We start from the raw sequence: 20,020 nt of genomic DNA, 5'->3' as shown, positions 1-20,020 counted from the left end.
TTGGGGAATCCTGTTGCTGGACTACAACTCCCATCATCACCAACCAACAGCTATGCTAGCTGGGCTGATAGGTGCTGAAGACCAACAACATATGGCAGGTCCCATGCTCCCCATCCCTGATCTAATTCCAGCATTCTATTCACAGTAAACAACCAGATGTCTCTGGAAAGTGTGCTAGTGGCACTTGAAGGCAAGACTTCTCTGGAATTGTTGCTCCCCAGCATGCTGTCTTTGAACTTTGGAGGCTGTGTACAGTTTGAAGGCTGCTGCAACTACTTTGCAAAGCACTGTAGGGATCAAATAGCTCGGGTTCAGACAGAAATTGGAAAGGGTACGGCTGATACCTTCATTTTATAGTGTTCATCACATGCTGAAAAGGTACCTCTTTACCCGGCCTTTGACAGCTGCCCAATTCTTTGGATTGTAAATAGTTTTAACTGATTTTAATATTGTATTTTTACATTGCTGCGACCAGACTCTGGGTCCATAAAGACTATGAGTGCAAAAGGAAATGCACAAGTCAATTAGTCAGGAGTTTCTCCTGTTTTGAATTCTCAGTAAAAACCAGACCAGCAACCCAAGCATCTAGCAAGACACTGCAGTGGCAATTGCTGGCATATCCCTCCATATTGTCTCCCACAAGTATCACTGCTAGCAGTGAAGGAATATTTTAGTTTGCATTCCATATGGCTAACTGACCAGAATGCCAACATAGTCTTTGAATGATACACAGTGAGGATTTATTGTATTAAATTAGTCCTTAACACACTTAAAAGGAAACAACTATAGGGGCAGGATTCAGCTGCAAGGCTGTTTCTTCCTTAATGCTGCAGATAGGGAAAACTAGTTTTCTTAGCAGACAGAAACCCATAGAAACAGTCCTAGTTTAAAACCAATTTGTACAATAAAGTCAATTTCTTCATGAAATGAGAAGTAAAAACTATACAGACAATGTTAGAAAACAGCAAACTATTCTTTATTTTAAGTGTTCTTTTTATTAAACTTATTCCAAACAACACAAGACTGATCCATGAATCATCTATGGAAAACTGAAGAACTGATTCAAGTGTGAATAGCTGCTACCTAAACTGTTATCTGGAATGTGCATTTTTATTTGGAAAACAGTCTGCCTGATCTAACAGTGTGAAAAGGCTAGTGGTTTGCCATAAATGCAACACTTTCTGCTGTTTCAAACACATCTTATCTAGCCAGTTCACTGAACATCTGAACGGGTGCTAATCAGCAACTTAAATATGGGGTGGTATCTCTGATGATAGTATTTGAAAACACTACCATGACTGGTTAAATCAGCACTGGACTATTTCTACCCAGTGAGTTCAGGACACCAGTGTATAGCTATTGCCATTTCTAATTAATTTAAATGTTAATTACTCAAAAGCAATTTAATGAGTAGTTTGCATTGTACCTTTGTACTGCAAGCTTTATATTCCATATTTTCAGTATTCTAATTGCTCAGCAGCGACTCCTACTTCTGAATTAAAATATGCTTGAAGCACTGTCCTAATGCCAAAAACCAGACACCCAAGGTACTTGAGAACTCGGAAAAGGACAGGTCAATGGGGACCAAGTATATTGAAAAACAAAGGTAAAAAGCTGCTGCTTTGTAGAGCGAGTAGCTGAGGAAAAAGACAAATGTTAACAGCACTGCAACAGACTCTTGGTGCTCTCCCACCCGCTCAGCATTCCGAATATCCGCCAATGAACTATTTCCTGAATGTGGCAATATATTGTTAACCTGAAAGTCTCTCCTCTTACAGACTTTCTAAATTGGTTCTGCAGAAATGCATAAGTATGTTTGGTTGGAATTACAGTATAAAAAATAGTGACAGGAGGTGTGTACAGGAAGGAAGAGGCATAAAGACAACAGCAACAAATAAAAATTCAGAACAAAGGCAGAACTAAAAAGGGATACAAAAAGCTGACATCAGATAATCTACAATATACATACTGTATTAACTTTCTGCTGTCAGATTTCCCTTAAGACAGTTTCTAATGTGCAACCAATGTGTGGTTACATAAACCACATATTACGTAAACAGGCACATGACAACTACATTGAATAAATACTATGAGCATATAACTCATCTCTTTATAGAAAACATGGTGTCATTCCATCAAAGTTTTCAGAGCTATTGCCAGATTAAAATCTTGGGTTCTGTGTACGCCAGAGAGACTATTTCTGCATGTTACTGGGAAAACTTTCATCCCCATCTTTTGTTCTGGATTCTACACTGCTTTTTCTCAACACCCCTTGGTGCACCTTTTCTGGCTAGGGCTTCTAAAATTCTCCCCACTATCCATCCATTACAAACTGATAAGGAAACTGAGAATCACATATTGCTCAATCACAAGTCTTAAATATGGCTTTCACAATTTCCTTTTCCTTGCTCCTCTCAATACATTCATCGCAACACAGAACTGCTGCTGTGCAAGTCCTGTCTATTAAGACAAGTATAGGAAAGAAGGAAGCCAACGTCCCCTTTTACATCTATCCCAATCTGCCCTATAAGAAATGTTTCCAATTATTTTGCAGTAGCGCTCCCTTTGAAAACTTAGTAGGTACTCCCTGCTTGTCAGCCTACATGCTGTACCTCTTTGCCTGTACCTACGCATAGACCCGTAAATTCTGCACAGCTTAAATCTTTCTGGTCCAACTCCTACAAGACAGACCCATTTATTTCTCCCCCAGCTTAGGGTTTACTCACCCTTTTTCCATCTCCCACCACATCATCTTAGCCTGAAGCAACTCCAACAATCAGACCTATTGCTCTCCTTCCTTTCAAAAATCCCAGTAATGACCCACAATGTGAAAAAGCAGTCTTCACTTTATAAGCTTATAAAGTAAGAAATGCAACATTAGTCATGCAAAATTGTTTTTGCTTGCCACAGCCTTGTCCCTGGGGCAGTGGCAACCCTTCAGTTTTGAGGAAAGGCTGCCTTATTTAATATATTTTGAATACAGATTTTACATACCGGTAGGACTGACTAGCCTATCAAGCATTATTACTCCACAAGTAATATTATGTCATCACAAGTGGGTGATCTCTTTCAATGCACAATCCTAGTGCAAAAAATCCACTCTCTTAAAAGAGAACGAAAAATTGCATGCTTTTGTGCATTGATACGAAAATGCTGCCTTATATGTAAAGATTTTAATCAGTCACCAGTTTTATTTATAGTCCATTTACAAAGGCATCAATATACATACATGATATGTTCACATCTGTGTGCAATGAATCTGTTTTCAACAGACAATAAGGAATACACACAAAGGATTTCCGGTCTCATGTCTGAGAAGAATTACAATGGTGATATTTGCTACTAGCTACAGTATGCCTTTTGGAATTAGTAAAACAGTGTTCTATCACATGCTGCTTTTAATCAGGAATGCTCTTCGGTGCTGCCACTGAAAGATCTGCTTCGAACGTGGTTCCGCAGCTGCTCTATGAGTTCCGGGTTTTGCTGCTGTATCTGTTGTGCAAACTGCTGCCCTCTGTACAGAAATTTTTATTTTTATTTTACAAAGATAAGTAAATGAAGGGAAGCTACTGTTGTGCTATACTCAAAACACAGGAAGCCAAAGCTCAAATTTACAACTGAAAGAAAGTACTTATCAGACAGCCCATTTGCCCTAAGCTGAGAAAAACATGAAATTTAGAAAGCTGCTCTTCATTCTGCTGAAAAGACAGGGAAAGCACAGGCCAAATGCTCAAACGAAGGATCAAAACATAGATGTGAAGTTGTAACCAACGACGGCAACAGAAAACAAGAATTACTAAGTCAGTCCCCTTAAAAACAACTTAAAAATAGACTATTTTCAATATTGCATTGGTCCCTAAGCCCTGCCCAACCTTTACATTCAGTGGATGAGGCCTTGCTAATGGTGTCATGTGCTAGGTATTAAACTACCAGTAACAGGGCCTTCAGAGTGGTTACACCAGCTTTGCAAAATTCTGTGCCACTAACCATTAAAGGGGCACGTTCTATTTTCAGTTTCAGGCGCCCAATGAAGACTTATCTATTTAACCAGGCTTTCATCAACTGACCCGAACAACTAGTTTTGCCTGTGGCTGACATGGTTGTTAATGAAGGAATTTTACATGCTGTTCGCTACTGTTTTAGTGAACTCATGTCCTAATACACTTTTATGTATTTGTATGCATAATACTGCTTGAACATTCTTATGGACAAGCAGTCTATAAAATTTCATATTAATAAAAAGAACCTCATAAATAAATAATATTAACTTGCAATTGCAGTATGTACATCACTTACGCATGTATGAGACTTGACAGGTCAGTGAGGCCACCAACACCTGCCGCAGGGCCCCCTATAGCATTTGTCATCATTCCCGACATCCTACAAGATTTTAGATACATGGAGAAATATAGGCATTAGAGTGTGAGTGTGTGTGTGTAAGTGTGTGTGTGTGTGTGTGTGTGTAAGAGAGAGAGAGATTCAGAGATTTATCAAGTGTTCTCTGCCATATTATATAAGCTACAAGTAAATGTAGCTGTCGCCCTGGGAAGGACGTCAATTGCACAACTCCAATTAAAGCAACTGGGAGTTTTAGAAGGCACAGCTGCTCTCTTGCACAATTCTGAGTCATTGCAATGGGGATCTGTGCTTGAGAAATTCCTGTTGAATTCTTCTGAATAACAATAAAATACTTGGCTAATAAAAGTGTGATTTGCTAATAAAGTATTGGTCTTCTGCACCTCCTTTAATCTATTCAAGGTCTGTTCATGTATTATGCTGTCTCTGAGATCCCATGGTCAGTTTTGATTCTAGAGTCTTAAGCCTCTTCTTCACCTATCTGCAGCACACATAATATTTAACAGATTTTTGCTCTTGCCAATCCCTGAATTGCTGCTTATTACTAGTAAGAAAAATGATTAATTACTTTTTAGCCCTAGGGAGTGCCTTCGGGGGGGGGGGGGAACATGTGTGCCCATGAGGTGAAAACTTCTAGTTTAGAGTCATCCCCCCCCCACAAAAAACCCCAACAATATCCTCTGTGGTATGCCAAAGACTTTTTCACTTATGTCTTTTAACATAACAGAGACTCCATTCTTAGTTCATACTTACAGTTGCTGAACTTGAGGATTCTGCATTAAACTCGCTGCCTGAAATAGATGAAATGCCTTGAGTTGTAATGCAGCCAGTGTTTAGCGCATAGCACAGTGAATAAAGAGGAGGCTTGAAATTCCACAGCATTGTGAACAGAGGTCAAACCTTTGACCAACCCTAAGCTGTCTGGCAAGCAAACGCCTTGGGCTCGATCCAAACCTGCTGTTTTGCAAACAGAAGGGCTTTCTCAATTTGCAGAAGCAACCTGGATCCAGCGGAAGCTCCTGCTAGAGGAAAAGGGACAAGGCAATTTTTGGCAATTTTTGCCAATTTCCCTTGCCCTCTGCGGCTCCAAGAGCCACCTACCACACTGTTCTGGAAGATGTTCCAACATTCTGGAGCAGGTTTTCAGGTGGTGTAGGGGGGCCTTAGGGGGCAACTGGCAAAAACTGCATCTCCCTCCTTCCCTTCTGCCTATGAGAGCACCCAGTTGGCAGAGTTCCATTCCAAACAGCTCTGGATCCAACACCTTACGGGGTCTCAGTTTTGAGAGGCTCATAGAAAACTTCATTTTACTAGGATATACAATGTAGGTCCAGTTTCTAAGCAGCTATAAGACCCTCCCCAAAACTATTTTGAAATACATTCCAAAGACGTGGGAGCAGAATTCATTATAGCAAAAGGAAAGAATCAATGAGAGCAAAATAAGACATGAAACAGAAAGAGCAAAACAAAAAAAGTAATTTTAAATGCACTTACCATGCTAATGAAGGCAGGATTGTTTATCAAGCTTGCCATGTCAAAACTTAACCCAGTTCCAGTCTGAAAATTAAATACACACATCAATCCTGTACAAAGTAGCACTGAGTCATTACAATAGTTGAATGAATAGTTTGAAAGCCAACTTACAGGACTGGACATGTCTCTTAACTTCTGCTCAGCTATTTTCAGATTCGACTTATAGGAGTCATTTTCTGGATCAAGGTCCAGGGCTTTTCGATAGCTATTAATTGCTTCTTGGTATTTGTTCATTGAAGTCAGAGCCAATCTGATACGAACAAAGGAAGCCAATGTGAAAAAGCCAATCTGAAAGAGTATTTGTATTGTCTGATCTAATTCACATTCATTAAATGAAAAAATATATAAATGCTGATGAAATTCTAAGGAAGAAGACTCTAGTCCACAAAACTTTAAAGACATAATAAGTCTGTTTTGGCTTTGAGGTGTCAGGGAACTCCCAGCAGTGAACTAGAGTGTTGCCTACACTGACTGGCTGGTGTCCATTGAGACTAGCAGAGCGGGAGGCAGAAAGCCCAACAGTAGCTGAAACCAGAATCAATGACAAGCAGAGCCACCTTCTGACTGGTACCTAAGTAAGAAGGCAGACAGATGGGGTCAGGTTGAGGTTGGTGGGGCAGTACCTCATTCAGTGCCAGTGCCAGGCTATTCTGTACTCTAGACAAGACAAACTACTTGCACACACACCCCCCCAAAAAAGTTAACTTCAATATTCAAAAACAGATGTCTTGTATAAATGATAAAATTCTTCAAAATATAAAAGCAAAGTCTTATCAAAAATTTACAGCAAGCCTGCCGCTTACTTGCATTTAACTTGTGTGCATTCAGCTTTTCATGCTTGACAAAATAAAAATAAAATGAAAGGGGACAGGGTTCTGGGGAAAATGTAAGTGCAGCGATTTTTAAAATGGCTTTCTAAGGGTCGTTCTGTCTTTACATGGTTTTGCTTGCATGCACAATGGCCTGGAACATAACCCTCACATAAGATGCAAGTTACCTGTACTGTACTAGTAATTTTGGCTGTTCAGCTAAAGGTTGAAAGGTTCAGCTAAATTCAAAACTGCACATCTGCAGTCCTAGGTAGCCCAATAAAGGTATCATCTCACCAGCTTTATGTCTCTTTTACAGTGGGTCCAACTTAACCAATCTAACTCAAATATGTTTCTTATTGATTAGCACTGTAGTTGTACATCTAATATTTTAGGCCAAACAAAATTAATAGTTGCTATTGCTGCTGTATCATTCTCAATGACATCCATATTGACTCCTCTTAGACAGAGTCTGCTGTGTTGATGTACTGGTAGAATAAAATAAATCTGATAGGCAGTTGCCAAGAGATCAAAAATTATCCCAGGGGAATACTGTAAACTGTGGCGAGAGTTTGATATCTGATGTGTAAGTGTGTGAGGACAACACACTTTAATTTGATGTTCAAACAAATTAGATTTACTTACCCCATTCTTCCATATGCTTTGCTGTATTTTGGATCTATTGCTATAGCTCTTTCACAGTCCGTTATTGCTTCATTATGGTTACTCAACTTACTTTGAGCAGCAGCTCTGAAGTGAAAAAGAAAAAGAACAAAGAATGCAGCTAAGAAAAGTATATATCAGCAACGAGACTATCCATCCAATCAACAACCCAATCCAGTAATGTGGACATCCTAACATTTAAACTAATTTGCAGCCCAATCCTAATCATGTTTTCTTGGAAATTGATTCCAATCAATAGAACTTAATTCCAAGCAAATATATTTAGCATTGCAACCCTATCTCCAGCAAAGTCACCTGAACAAAACTAACTTCGCAATGGACTGCACTGAACTACTTAAGGAAATGTAGTGGGATTTTTTTTGGGGGGGGGGGGGAGCCATGCTGGTGATCAAACAAAGACAAGAGTTTGGAGCAGTGTTCTGGGGAACTGTAGACATATAGGACTGATATAATTCATTGTTCCAAGTTTATTTACCTGTTGCAATAATAGACTGCATTATTTGGATCCAATTCTATAGCCTGAGTGTAACAATCCACCGCAGCACCATAATTTTCTTCCTTCATGTGATTATTACCTGAAATAAATTGCAACAATAAAATTTTGTGGATAATTGGAATGCTGATTCCACAGCCACAGATTGTTATAAACTACACCACATAAAGCACTTTTATGACTCTGTTGCCCTTTGCAATTGTCTTTTCAGAAACAAATTGCTTTCAGCAGTATAACACATGCCAACTAGAACTATGCATGCCTCTTCCATGCAATTTTCCTTGATACAAAATGACACAACATATGACTTTTGCTTGCGGAAATTAAAGAGATTTCGTCATTTTAAACAAGGAGGAAACTGGGTAGAATAAGCGAGTCAGTATAGTTTGGTAGCTAGAGTACCATAACTGTATCTGAAAGTTTTGTGTTTAGACCCCATGTCATAAATGAGTGGGGGCCTTGGACATATCACAGAACTGCAGCCTTGGTGCCCCCAAAACTCTAAAATGGGAAAAGCTTTTATTACCTATTTCATAGGCCTACAGCATGGCTGAACAGGATAACAACTGTAAGGATTTACAGTACAGTGGTGCCTCGCAAGACGAAAGTAATTCGTTCTGCGAGTCGCTTCGTCTTGTGATAATTTCGTCTTGCGAAGTGCGGTTTGCCATGGCAAAAAATAAAAATAAAAAAACCTGCCGAAAAAAATTCGTCTTGTGAAGCACGGCCATAGAAAACTTCGTCTTGCAAGTCACCAAAAACATCGCAAAGCGCTTTCGTTTTGCGAGTTTTTCATTGTGTGAGGCATTCGTCTTGCAAGGTACCACTGTATATATATATAAAAAACTTAACAGTTACTCCAATATATCTGATCCATCTGAATCAAGAGAGGCAGTGGAGGTGAGACCTTGGAGATGGCAATGGGCTTTATGTGGGTCAATAAAATGAAGCTGAATCCTGAAAAAACTGAGTTGGTATGTTTCCTGAGTTATCACGTCAGGGAGGTGTGAAGATGGCCTGTTCTGGATGATACCACACTCCTCTGGAAGGAGCAGGTCTGCAGTTTAGCAGTGCTCCTGGATTCAACACTGCCACTGTGAGCTTATCCCTCACAAAACTTACAATTCCCATCAACCCTTACTGAACTACAGTGCCCAGCATTCCTTGAGGGAGGGGGCGGAACATGCCTTAAAGGTGTCGCTTGCAATCAGCACACTTTTATGGACGTAAAGTCTTACTAAATTCAGTGGGATTACTTCCAAACAGAGCTGCAAGTGTACTAAAGAAATTTTAGATAGGCAATTAAATTAGCACACAGGCACAAATCATATTTTTGTTCTATTTATTTTTATTTTGTATGATAAGAATAAAACACTTGGGGGGCCAGAATCACCTACTGAGCCATTTCAGTGGAAGCCATGTACAAGGACTTCTTCTCCCCCATGGCCACCCCAAATTTGGCTCCAAGGGAGGTCAGAAGAACCTCCAGAACAAGGGGGGGGGAGAGAGAAAGGAGGATTATTCCATCCGGCAAGCTGAAAATATTATGCTGACGGATTAATTTCAGGAGTGTGACAATGAATTACTCCCTTGTTTAATAGTAGTTTATCTTCTCAGAAGGCACACACACTCTGTGTGTGAGAGAGAAGGGAGACTGCCTCTTCCAAGACTGAACTACTCGCCCACAGTTTTTTATACAAGTTTGTGTTAAAATATATATTTTAACTGCTGCCCAATTAAATGAGGGAACCTTTTTAGTAGATTAGAAGTTTTTAATTTAATGACTCCAGCTCACTAACATTGCAGCCCTACTTCCAAGTACGGATTGCGCTCTACATTTAAGTTTTCCTGTGCTTTTTCATTTCCTCCAGAGCAGCCAGCAGACTATTCCTTTTTATTATACAGCATCTAATACAATACCAAACAGTTCTCTACTAACAGGATTGGCTAGAAGCCTGAATAACTGTGCATCATTCATGAACCATACTTCAATATGGCCGACAACTGAACTACGAAAGCTATGGCAAAATGGAATGGTATGTTTACTTCTTCTCAGTTACATACCTTCATCCTTCAGCTGGTCAGCTTTCTCAAGATCCTCTGGCAAAGAATCTGAGAGAGGCAGTATCTCATTCTATATGAATTTTAAAGAAAGGTAAATCTCATTTTTTAAATAATCTTATCTAGATTTAGCTACCGCTATTACCAATCTTAAATGGAAATTTAGCCAGGGTGGGCCTATCAGCAATGAGCAGGCTAATAAGCTAATATTAGCTTATTCCGCAAGGTACAGATGAATAATCTAAAAAAGGGGGCAAGAAAAATCAATTGGTATGGATATTACTCTTGTTTTTAAGTGCATCAGGGAACTGAGACACCAATCAAAAAATATAGTAATATGGAATATTCAAGTATGAATTACATTTACTGCGTTGGGTTTTAAAACAAAACATCCAGATCTTGGGTGTGCAAGTACAGCAATCCATGCTGGACTCAGTTGCATGCAGTCAGCTTCTACAACATTGATTATCTATCTGAGCACGTGACCGTCTTCTACCCAAAACAAGTGGTGAATATTGTCAAACCTGTTTAATAAATATGCAGATTCTTGCATGCAGCTCAACGCTGGGTGTCGGAAATTTGTAATCTATTTGTTAACTCAGTAACAGGTGCCTGACCGTCAGAACATTTCTACCCATATAAAAGGCTTATTTATTTTAAAATTAAACACTTGCGTTCAAGTAAAAATTTGGCACACACATATCAGGATAGTGACTACTGCATATTTATTCATTTTTAGTTCATCTGTACGTATATATTTACTTATTACTGAAGCCTCTTTTGAGAGATTGCCAGTGTTTGAACAATCATTATTTTGCTTAATAAGATGAAATATGAATGACCCTTGTACCCGCACATGCAGTTTGTTCTGCTACCCTTTACTGGCCTGAATGCAACATGGTAGTCTCCTGTCCAAACCAGGAGACTATAGTTACCAGCTTTGGAACAAGGCAGGATCTTAAAAGTTTAAGTAAGCCTCAAAACATGGTTTAAGATTGTGGCTTGTTCCAAAGATGGTGACCACCAAGTTTTCCCGTTCAAACTATGGTTCATTGGTGGCTTCTTCAATGAATTCAGGTGTGTTGCAAAAGCAGTAGAAAAGGAGTTGCATGTGAGGTTCTTTGTTCTTAGCTTATTAAGGGGAGATATGATTGCCTGAACCAGACCACTAGTCCCTTTTCTTCAACCAACATGCTAGAACTAAAACTGCCTAAGAAAACAAATAACTGTGCCCTGTTAAAATTATTTAAGTTACAGTATCTTAATAAACATATCTGCTCCAATACAATCTTACCTTGTGACAAGAATCTTCAAACATTTCTGTCAAACGTATAGGTACTGCAAGATGGGAATCCTCCAAATTAATTTTAAAGACTGTCTCCAAACACTGAATTGCCACTGTAGAGAAATATGTTTTGTTTTTTTTAAAAAGGAAACTACCTGTTAATTTACCAATATATACGAGTAACACAAATTCTTCATTCCATGGTTGCTGCCTTATAATGAGAATTCACTTAAACCAGAATCAAACCCACTATTGCGGAAGGGTGACCATCATAGCTGCCAAGTTTTCCCTTTTCTCGCGAGAAAGCCTATTCAGCACAAGGGAATTTCCCTTAAAAAAAAGGGAGAACATATGGTGACCATATGTGTGCCATGATAGTAGAAAGGCAGGATATTTAATGGCAGAAACCAAAGAACTTGAAAGAAATCAGAGGTGGATTTTGGCAGCTAAATCTGTACAAATCAGCAAATCTAACATGTAATGGATCAATAAAGCATTGCCTTCTCTCAGTCAACACCAATTGACCCAGACTCAGTTGATGAACCTGGCCACAGGAACGTGCTTCATCAATAAGTACTTAAATCTATACGTATTTATAGATTTAAGTAGTTCTTTGTAAGTACTAGTCAGCTTTCTCAGCCTCCATCAAAAGGTAATTTGGATCATCTGGGGAAAATAATGGTGTGGCTGTTTGTATCACATCTTCCTGGTTTCTAAGTCAACTACACCCTCTGGCCACATTTGCAAGAAATGGTAAACCATGGTTTAACACTATGAGCCTGACCTAGAACAAGTCTCAGGAGCTCACACAAACCTCCCTCTTGCCCCACAACTTTGGGCTTATTTTCCCTGAATCTTGGCTTGTTGTGTCATCTGGACTGAGGACTGAGATTTATAACAAACTCTGGTTAGTTACAGTAATCAAGTCAGCTGGAGAGCCCATGGTTTGAATTGGGCTTGCTTCTATACTGATCAGAGACCAACCACATTCATGTACTCCTACAGTGTCAACTCTTTCAGACAGGCAACAAGAGCTGGGCAATCATTCCTCTCTATGGCTAAATAAGGACAGACTGGACCTATCTTGATAACTTGCAATATATTTCTCTCTCTCTCTCTCTCTCTCTCTCTCTCTCTCTCTCTCTCTCTCTCTCTCTCTAACGTCACAAAAATGTTTGATTTAACAAAAGTGCATGTGTTATCCAGGCAAGAAAAACAAATGAACATGTCATCTGCAGAACTTCCATTAGTACCAAAGGTGCAGGGTTTCTAAAATAATAACGGGCCTTCTAGAACAAACTGCATCATCTGTTTGCAATTGCTATAAAGCACTCTGACCTTCTGGGATAGAACAGTCTAAAATAAACAAATGGTTTCAAATAAAAGTTTAGGTTTGTGATACTTCCAAACAATTTTCTGGAATTCAGAATGGTTTTATAGGATATCAATGTTATTAAGTTACTTTGCTGTTAAAGAATAATGAGCATGTTTTATAGTAAAACTATTGCAACAGCTTCACTATTCCCCTACCCCTTACTCCAAAAAGTTCAGGTAATGTACATCATCCTTCCCCAAACAGATGCCCCCTACTGTTTTGGACCAAAACTCCCATCAGTTGCAACCAACATGGTCAATAATCCTAGGATGATGAGAGCTGTCTTTTCCAGAGAGTCTTCTCTTCTCATGAGGTGGCCAAATTATTTATGTAGGAGAGTGTAAAAGGTCTTGTAAGTCATACAAAGGGCCTTAATTGCCATGCAATTTGTGAAGCTTGCCTGATTAGTCCCATCATCTTGCTCCGCCCACTTTGCTTAATAGGTCATGACTTCTCTTTGCTTCTATATAAGCTTCCTATTCCTGTCTATGCCCTCAATTTGTGCAAACAGTCACACTATATATATGTCAAGAGTGGGAAGCCTGTGATGTGCCAGATGAAAGTTGGACTTCAGCTTCTACCATCCCTGACCAGTGGCAATGCTGGCTGGGGATAATGGGAGTTGGAGCCTAAAAAAAAATTGGAGAGTCCCATGTTCCCCATCTCGATCTATAGCCTGATCCATAGTCTTCTCAATATACCTTCTCATGAAGTTACTGTATATTGTTTCATGCTCTGCTTGAGCTTTAACACATTTCTTCCCCTGCCACTTAATCTCACCGTATGCTTGGATTGCTTACACTGAGAAAAATTCTAATCAAGCACAAATTTTCTAATCCCTCAGCATGTTAATTCCATTTGACTCTATCTTGCTGGGTTATGCCTATGCAAATTTGCAGTTCACTTTTCTGAACAAAAGGGGGCCACCACTGAAAAGGCTTGATCCTGTGTTGCCATCCTCCAAACCTCCTGTGGAGGAGGAACATGAAGCAGTGCCTCAGATGATCTCAGGGTCCAGGTCACTTCATTTACAGCCTAGAACAGGCATCCCCAAACTGTGGCCCTCCGGATGTTTTGGCCTACAACTCCCATGATCCCTAGCTAACAGGACCAGTGGTTGGGGAAGATGGAAACTGTAGTCCAAAACATCTGGAGGGCCAAATTTCGAGATGCCTGGCCTAGAATAAGACAATTTCATGTATGTAATGAATCTGCTGTTGGCTCACAGATGGCTCCCAAATGAACTATGGTTTTGCCATCATCTCCTTTCAGTTCCCTGAGAAGCTCCAGTTGACTACATACCAGGCAGGATGGGAGCCACTCCCAGCTGAAATTCCCTCAACATAGAGGGGCAGACCTAGAGCTAAACCTCCCTATCCTTGCCTTCGATCTAAGCATGTCACATGGAAGACTTTACTGTGCCTCTGTGGTGGATGAAGCAAGAAAGATGAGCATCACCAGCCTCCAGAAGCAATTTTTGGCTACCAAGCCTACCCAGTTTGTGGTTTCCTGCTAACTGAGCCTCATTGTTGCTCCATGTAAACTAAGAACACAAGGATCAGGCCAATGGCACATCTACTGCAGCATCCTGTTCTCATAGTGGCTGCTCAAATGCCTGCAGGAAATCTGGATGCAATACCCGAGCACAAGAGCATTCTCTCCTCTTGTGGTTTCCAGAAACTGGTATTCAGAAGCATTGCTGTTTCTGATCATGGAGACAGATCATAGCCATCATGGCTAGTAGCCATTAATAGCCTTATCCTTTATATATTTGCCCAATCCTCTTTTAAAGCCACCCTAGCTGCCGTCCATTGCTGCTTCCATCACTGCCTCCTGTGGGAGTGAGTTCCACAATTTAACTATGCACTGCATGTAGAACTGCTTTCTCTTATCTGTCTTGAATCTTCCAACATTCAGGAAGACAAAACAGGTGCCAGGTCTGGCTGCTCACTGCAATTTGACCCAGCTCTCTCCAGGGGTTACACACTGCAAAGGAACATTGGTCGTGTTTCGACAAGCTGCCTTTCTGGGAAGTCTGTCTGCTATTAGTCACCTTCTAACAAGGTGTCTCTGCTTGAAAACCTCCAGCACAGAAGAAAACAAACACAGCTTTAATGCCTCTCTTGGTTTTCACACATTTGACATCAACACTTCCATCAGGCATCATGACTCTTCAGTCATCACCACAAACCTTCCAAGCTTTCTTGTTCATCTGATGTGAATGCATCCATCTGACTCTGTTCTCGCAAGAAATGGATGACAGCGTATACAAGGTGTTTGACAGAAGACATTTTCAAGGTCTGTGAAGCTCCCCCTGAATCACAAAAGTAAGAACAATCAAATTAGTTCTAAGGAAATATAGGGGAACCCAGTAAAACTGAGAACGCAAAAGCTTTTTGATTTCAACAACAGTTTTTCTCGATGCTACGGCACTTTACATAATTAAGCTGAAGCTATAAGAGTTTGTTGTGGATAATGAAGACTCATTTATCATAGACTGTAGGGCTCTGCCCATTCCAACATATATTTTCTTTTTTTAAAAAAATGCAATTAAATAGTATTGCATTAACCAATCTTTTTGCTTTTCCCCATTGCTTTTCCTCTCCAAAAACCAAAACAGGGAAGGGATAAGGAGTGCTTACAGAAAGACAGGGTTCCTTCCTCCCCCTTTCCCCAGGCCTTGGGCACTGATAAATTTCATCAAACTACCTTTTTCTTCTTAACTGGCTTTGCCCCTCTGCATTGCTACCATCTGTAGACTGAGAGAAGAGCTTCAGCCGATCATGCACATAGATCAGGAATCCCCAAACTGCGGCCCTCCAGATGTTTTGGCCTACAACTCCCATGATCCCTAGCTAACAGGACCAGTGGTTGGGGAAGATGGGAATTGTAGTCCAAAACATCTGGAGGGCCAAAGTTTGGGGATGCCTGACATAGATGATTTGTTGGGATTTGCCTCCCAACATGCAACTGCTGCACTTCAAGGAGCCAAAATGTGGGGATGCAGGAAGCAATTAAGCCTGTTAAGCTCTCTATTTCCCTGCATGAGGACTGAGAGAAGAACTAAGAATCTCATGGCATACTAAGACTAACCAATTTATAATGACAAAAGCTTCTGTGGCTTAGAGAAGCCCCTTCAACAGAGACATAAAGTGTCACCCTCAGCTGGCAGGTATGCATACAAATGGGTGCAATGTATTATGGGTTTTATTCTGTTTTCTTTTCCTTATACTGTATATTTGAAAATCAGTAAAAACACCATGCTTCTTTTTAAAGGGCACACAAGGGAGGAAATGTAGTAGTTGGAAATGATATGGAACCAAGCGCTGATCAACAATATACAATTTATCAAGTAGGTCAATTCTGTTCATTTGGATCTGAACAGAGGCAATTATTTCATTTCGCAACACAGAAATTAATTTCCTGACTCTGGAATATCTAGATTTTTCTTCTCCGATTCTGGGTCCTTTCTTCTGCCCTATGGTAAAAAAGGGAAGGATAAAGGGACCCCTGGACAGTTAAGTCCAGTCAAAGGCGACTATGGGATGCAGTGTTCATCTCACCAGGCTAAGGGAACCGGTGTTTATGCTGGTAGGAAGCTGGCTATGCTGGCATTGCTACCCAACACTGTCTGCCTGTTGGGGTGGAGCATATTCATAGTTCTATCAACTACTGTATATGCATGGATTTGGTTGGGTTGCAATATTGACTTCTGGGAGGGGTTGAAGTGAGAAAGAGAGAGGTTGCAGCAGTTTGGGTACAGTTTCCCCAAAGAGCAGAGCTGGGGTGTGTTTCCTTATCTGTTCAAGTGTTCTCCCTAGTTCTCAAAATATGGAGGCTATTATTTTTAATAACCTTTTATTGTATTTTATAAACAAGGATCATAGGAATAATTAATAATACAAATAAATATACCAAGTCTTCTTATTTCATTTGTATATCACAAAAATAGCATAAAATTTTTTCAGTAATATCTACAACATATGGTTCATTATTAGTGATCAATGTGTAAGTTCTTGGTTCGTGAATTGGTATAAACAAAAACAAAGGAGGAGCAGGATAGAACAGAGATAACAGGTAACATTCAGCATCACGTAGCCAAACATTCAATCAGGAGCCTTTGTGGTTGTACTTAGAATAAGTATGAGTAATAGTCATTTTCCCTCTAATTTTACCAATGAAACAATATCAAGTGTTGGTCTATTTATGAGTGTAGGAGGGGGCGTTCAAAAGGAAAGCAATAATTTATGTTTCAATAAAATTTAGATAAACCAGACTGAGCCAAATGTTGTACATTTTTTGAATACTGGCATATGGAGGCTATATATGCTTGGTGGCTCATACTCAGAGGCCAGGGGAGCGAGTCCTAGTGCTAAGATTCTGTGAACCTTGAGGGGGTTAAGATGGGGCAAGCTTGGGTTCCAAGTGAGCTTTTAGAAATTGCTTGAAGCCTGAGTTTCCAGGGGTGGGGGAGGAAGCTTGGCACATTATATATCTTTAAGGGAACTCTATTCTTCCTTTAATGACAAACCAAGTCCCAGCGCTAAAGAATGAGTGCACGCACCACCGGCAATGAGAACTCAGACTACATGTTGCTGGGCTCAAGATGTTCACAAAAGAAAGCAGGTCTGTCACTATGGATCTTATAGGAGGTCTACTGTGAGGCTGCATTTTGGGTTTTGCTGAGGCATGCACTTTATTTATTTATTTAAAACATGTCTAAACCATCTTTCAATTATATATTCCCGAGGCAGTTTAGATTGTTAGGGGCGGGGGAACCAAATGAATTGACAACAATCGATAAAACATTTTGCAAGTAAAAGGCAGCTTCCTGGCAAATATTTTGAACTCTTCCTATCACCATCCTACAGCAACTCACATGCACATTCCAGCTAGGCCTCAGGCTGGCCACGCACAAGGCATATTAGCCCTGGGCAGGAGATGAAAGGATGAAAACAGCAGCAGCTGCCCCACCCCACCCCTCAAAAAATCCACCAACTACCTCCAATGTATGCAATGTCCTTAAGGACTCTGTAAAGCACTATGCTCGCTGATGCTGCTATAGAAATAAATTATTATTAGTAATAATAATTTATCACCTATCAATGCAGCCCAAAATTGCTTTCCACATTGTTGTTTTAAATGAACCACATAACTGAACAATATAAATGGTAAAGGGGAACATGCCTTTTTATGAAAATAAATATAAGAGCTGTCTTCTTCCAACATAGACCTGCCCTTTAGGATGAAGGCTAGAACATGGTGACCTCAATGCAAACTTGTGATTAGTGACACAGTGCTGACTCAGAGCTTCATTTGCATCCAGCATCTTCTCCGTTAGAAATTATGTAACTTATGGGAAATTTCCCCCAGTACAACTTTATAGGTTCTCCTCCTCCCCACAGCCCGCTGCCCAATTCACCCTGAAAAGACTTCATAATACCGATGCTAAAAATACTGTTTGGACTATTAAGGCTGATGATGAACATCCAAAAGGTTGCTAGCCAATGGCGAAGCAAGAAGTGTTGTCATATAATAAACGGTGTTTTGTTTTAATGGAGGCACAGCCCACTTGAGGCAAACGTTGCCGAGCGCAGGAGGATGCAGCGTGTCCTTAAATAACGGTAGCATTTTGCATTCCCCGGTGCACTTTATGGAGTTATATAAGTGGCTGCTTCTATTTCGGAAAACGTTATTCCTTTGGGAATGCTTTCGGCAGGTTCCCCCTGGTTCACCCACATACGCACCACCAGCAGGAGCTACATTTGGCAGGTGGACAGCTTCAGGGCTCAGAGCCCACGAGCCGAGGACAGTCATGCAATGCGTACCCAACACGCGAGAAACCCGCCTGGGAAACCTGACACAAACACCTCCGCTCGCCCATTTTCTCCATCTAGCTAGGCTACGTCCACCTCTCAGGTACGCGAGCGGGGTGCGAGCGAAGACCTGCAAAAGGGGGAAGGAAAGCGACGGGGATGCTGGGCGCCCTTCCTCACCAACATGCGCGCACGAACATCTGGGAGAGCCAGGTGTCCGCCCCGTCCCTTTTTGCACGGGCGGCTGCTACGACGGCAACCGCTCTGCGGCTTTTGCGCGGCGGCACACTCCATGCAGAAGGGCAGGGCGATGGCAGAAGAGCTTACCGCGCGAGCAGGATCCGGAGGAGGAGGAGGAGAAAGACCGGGCGGGCGGAGCAATGGCTGTCCGCTACGAAGCTGCTTTCGTCCTTTCGCCGCCGCCGCCGCCGCTGCTGCTATGAGAGGCACAAACTTGTCCCCGGCTCGCTCCCGAGGCGTTGTTGTCGTCCGTGTGAGGTAGTGAGGGAAGGGCGGGCGCGAGCGAGCCTGAAGGGGGCGCGCCTGCGCGCGCGGCGGCGGCGGGAACGAGACCTGGCCCGGCGGAAGTGAATGCGCAGCTGGGCTCGGCGGCGAGCGCGCGAAGCGGCGGCGGCTACAGGCGCACGTGGGGGGAGCTGTGCGTGCGCCCCGGCAGGCAGGCAGGCAGGCGGCGAAGGGAGCTGGGAGCGTCCCTGGCTGGGAGCGGGGCTGGTTTTCCTCCCTCGGCTTCCCTTCATGCTGTCCTTGGGCGTCTCCGCGGGCCGAAGCTTCTGCAGGTACCCCGTGCAAGAAAGACCTCGCCTCACCTGCAAAGGAGTAAGGCGCCGGCAGCGGGTGGGTCTCGGGTGGGATCCGTTCGCCCCGTGTGGTATCTGAAGGACGCTGGTGGGAGGGGGGGGGTCTGGCTGTCTTTTTTTCCTCCTGGCCGCAATATCTTTTGTGTGGCACAAGTGCATTAAGCGGCCATGCCCTCCCTTCCGCGGTGGGAGTAGCTATTTGGTAAAATCGCTCCTATATAGGTTAACCACCCTATCGCCTTCCCTTGAACTGTTTGCAGCGCCCGTTTCTTCCTTCAGGTGCTCGCTGCTAAGGAAGAAAGCCATACCTTATTCTTAAGGGTGTTTCAAATAGACGCAGAGGAGGGAATCGCTGCGGTTTAGCAGTTGTCATCCCTGAAAAGAAGACCCCCACCCTACCCCACCCCACTTCAGCCCTCTTGAACATATTGGCTACCCTCTCCCTACTTTAGGTGCCACAATTTTAGCAAGGCTCCAGCACTCAGAATGTGATGGAAACTATCGAACATGCAAAAAGAAAAAGGGGGGCACACTAAGGGAATCTATTAATTGTGACATGAGCCTTTGCAGGCAGCAACCTGCATTAATGTGGGATACATGCAACGGACATCTTATGTATATTGAGTCCACATGTAATGATTTCAGTAGCATTGTTGTTGTTGTTTAGTCGTTTAGTCGTGTCCGACTCTTCATGACCCCATGGAAGCATTAGATTATCAGTAGCATTGATTATCAGTAGCATTAGATTTCTAGCATTAGATTATCAGTAGCATTAGATTATCAGCATTAG

At 41.7% G+C, this 20,020-nt stretch overlaps 2 protein-coding genes across 8 annotated transcripts in view; one reads left to right on the top strand and one right to left on the bottom strand.

The window, feature by feature from the left end:
• Nucleotides 1–954: 954 nt before the first annotated feature.
• On the bottom strand, nucleotides 955–18,885 carry SGTB (small glutamine rich tetratricopeptide repeat co-chaperone beta). Of its 3 annotated transcripts, none has more exons than XM_088652685.1 (11): nucleotides 18,593–18,885; nucleotides 14,788–14,910; nucleotides 11,231–11,334; nucleotides 9,940–10,009; nucleotides 7,858–7,957; nucleotides 7,344–7,448; nucleotides 6,001–6,139; nucleotides 5,851–5,913; nucleotides 5,110–5,147; nucleotides 4,297–4,380; nucleotides 955–3,514 (listed from the first exon to the last, which is right to left on the bottom strand). In XM_088652685.1, the coding sequence occupies exons 2-11, from the start codon at nucleotides 14,885–14,887 to the stop codon at nucleotides 3,403–3,405; spliced, it is 915 nt and encodes a 304-aa protein (XP_088508811.1). In that variant the 5' UTR covers nucleotides 14,888–14,910; nucleotides 18,593–18,885; the 3' UTR covers nucleotides 955–3,402. The 3 variants fall into 3 exon arrangements, with proteins under 3 accessions (XP_088508811.1, XP_088508812.1, XP_034956709.1); XM_088652686.1 differs by having other exon boundaries at nucleotides 955–3,698; nucleotides 18,740–18,885; XM_035100818.3 differs by having other exon boundaries at nucleotides 18,740–18,885.
• Nucleotides 18,376–20,020, top strand: part of NLN (neurolysin) — a 30,227-nt gene continuing 28,582 nt past the window's right edge. The window contains exon 1 of one of the 5 annotated variants that reach the window (XM_088652682.1): nucleotides 18,376–18,515. In XM_088652682.1, the coding sequence (XP_088508808.1) occupies nucleotides 18,412–18,515 (104 nt within the window). In that variant the 5' untranslated portion in view covers nucleotides 18,376–18,411. Of the gene's footprint in view, nucleotides 18,516–18,666; nucleotides 19,268–20,020 lie in introns of those variants that run through there. The other 4 variants (XM_088652681.1, XM_035100813.3, XM_035100812.3 and 1 more) reach the window with 4 other exon arrangements.

The sequence above is a fragment of the Zootoca vivipara genome, chromosome 10, assembly GCF_965207765.1.
Source record: "Zootoca vivipara chromosome 10, rZooViv2.hap1.1, whole genome shotgun sequence".
Taxonomy (NCBI): Eukaryota; Metazoa; Chordata; class Lepidosauria; order Squamata; family Lacertidae; genus Zootoca; species Zootoca vivipara.
The sequence above is the reverse complement of the archived record's forward strand: the minus strand, read 5'-3'. Positions and strand labels throughout refer to the sequence as shown.

What these genes read in the sequence shown, in the direction of transcription:
- SGTB (XM_088652685.1), bottom strand. Translation starts at nt 14,887, where the DNA reads ATGTCTTCTGTCAAACACCTTGTATACGCTGTCATCCATTTCTTGCGA. An exon ending in TTGAAGATTCTTGTCACAAG is followed by an intron (nt 10,010 to 11,230) that starts GTAAGATTGTAT and finishes AAATTCATATAG; the next exon opens with AATGAGATACTGCCTCTCTC. An exon ending in GCAGTCTATTATTGCAACAG is followed by an intron (nt 7,449 to 7,857) that starts GTAAATAAACTT and finishes TTTTCACTTCAG; the next exon opens with AGCTGCTGCTCAAAGTAAGT.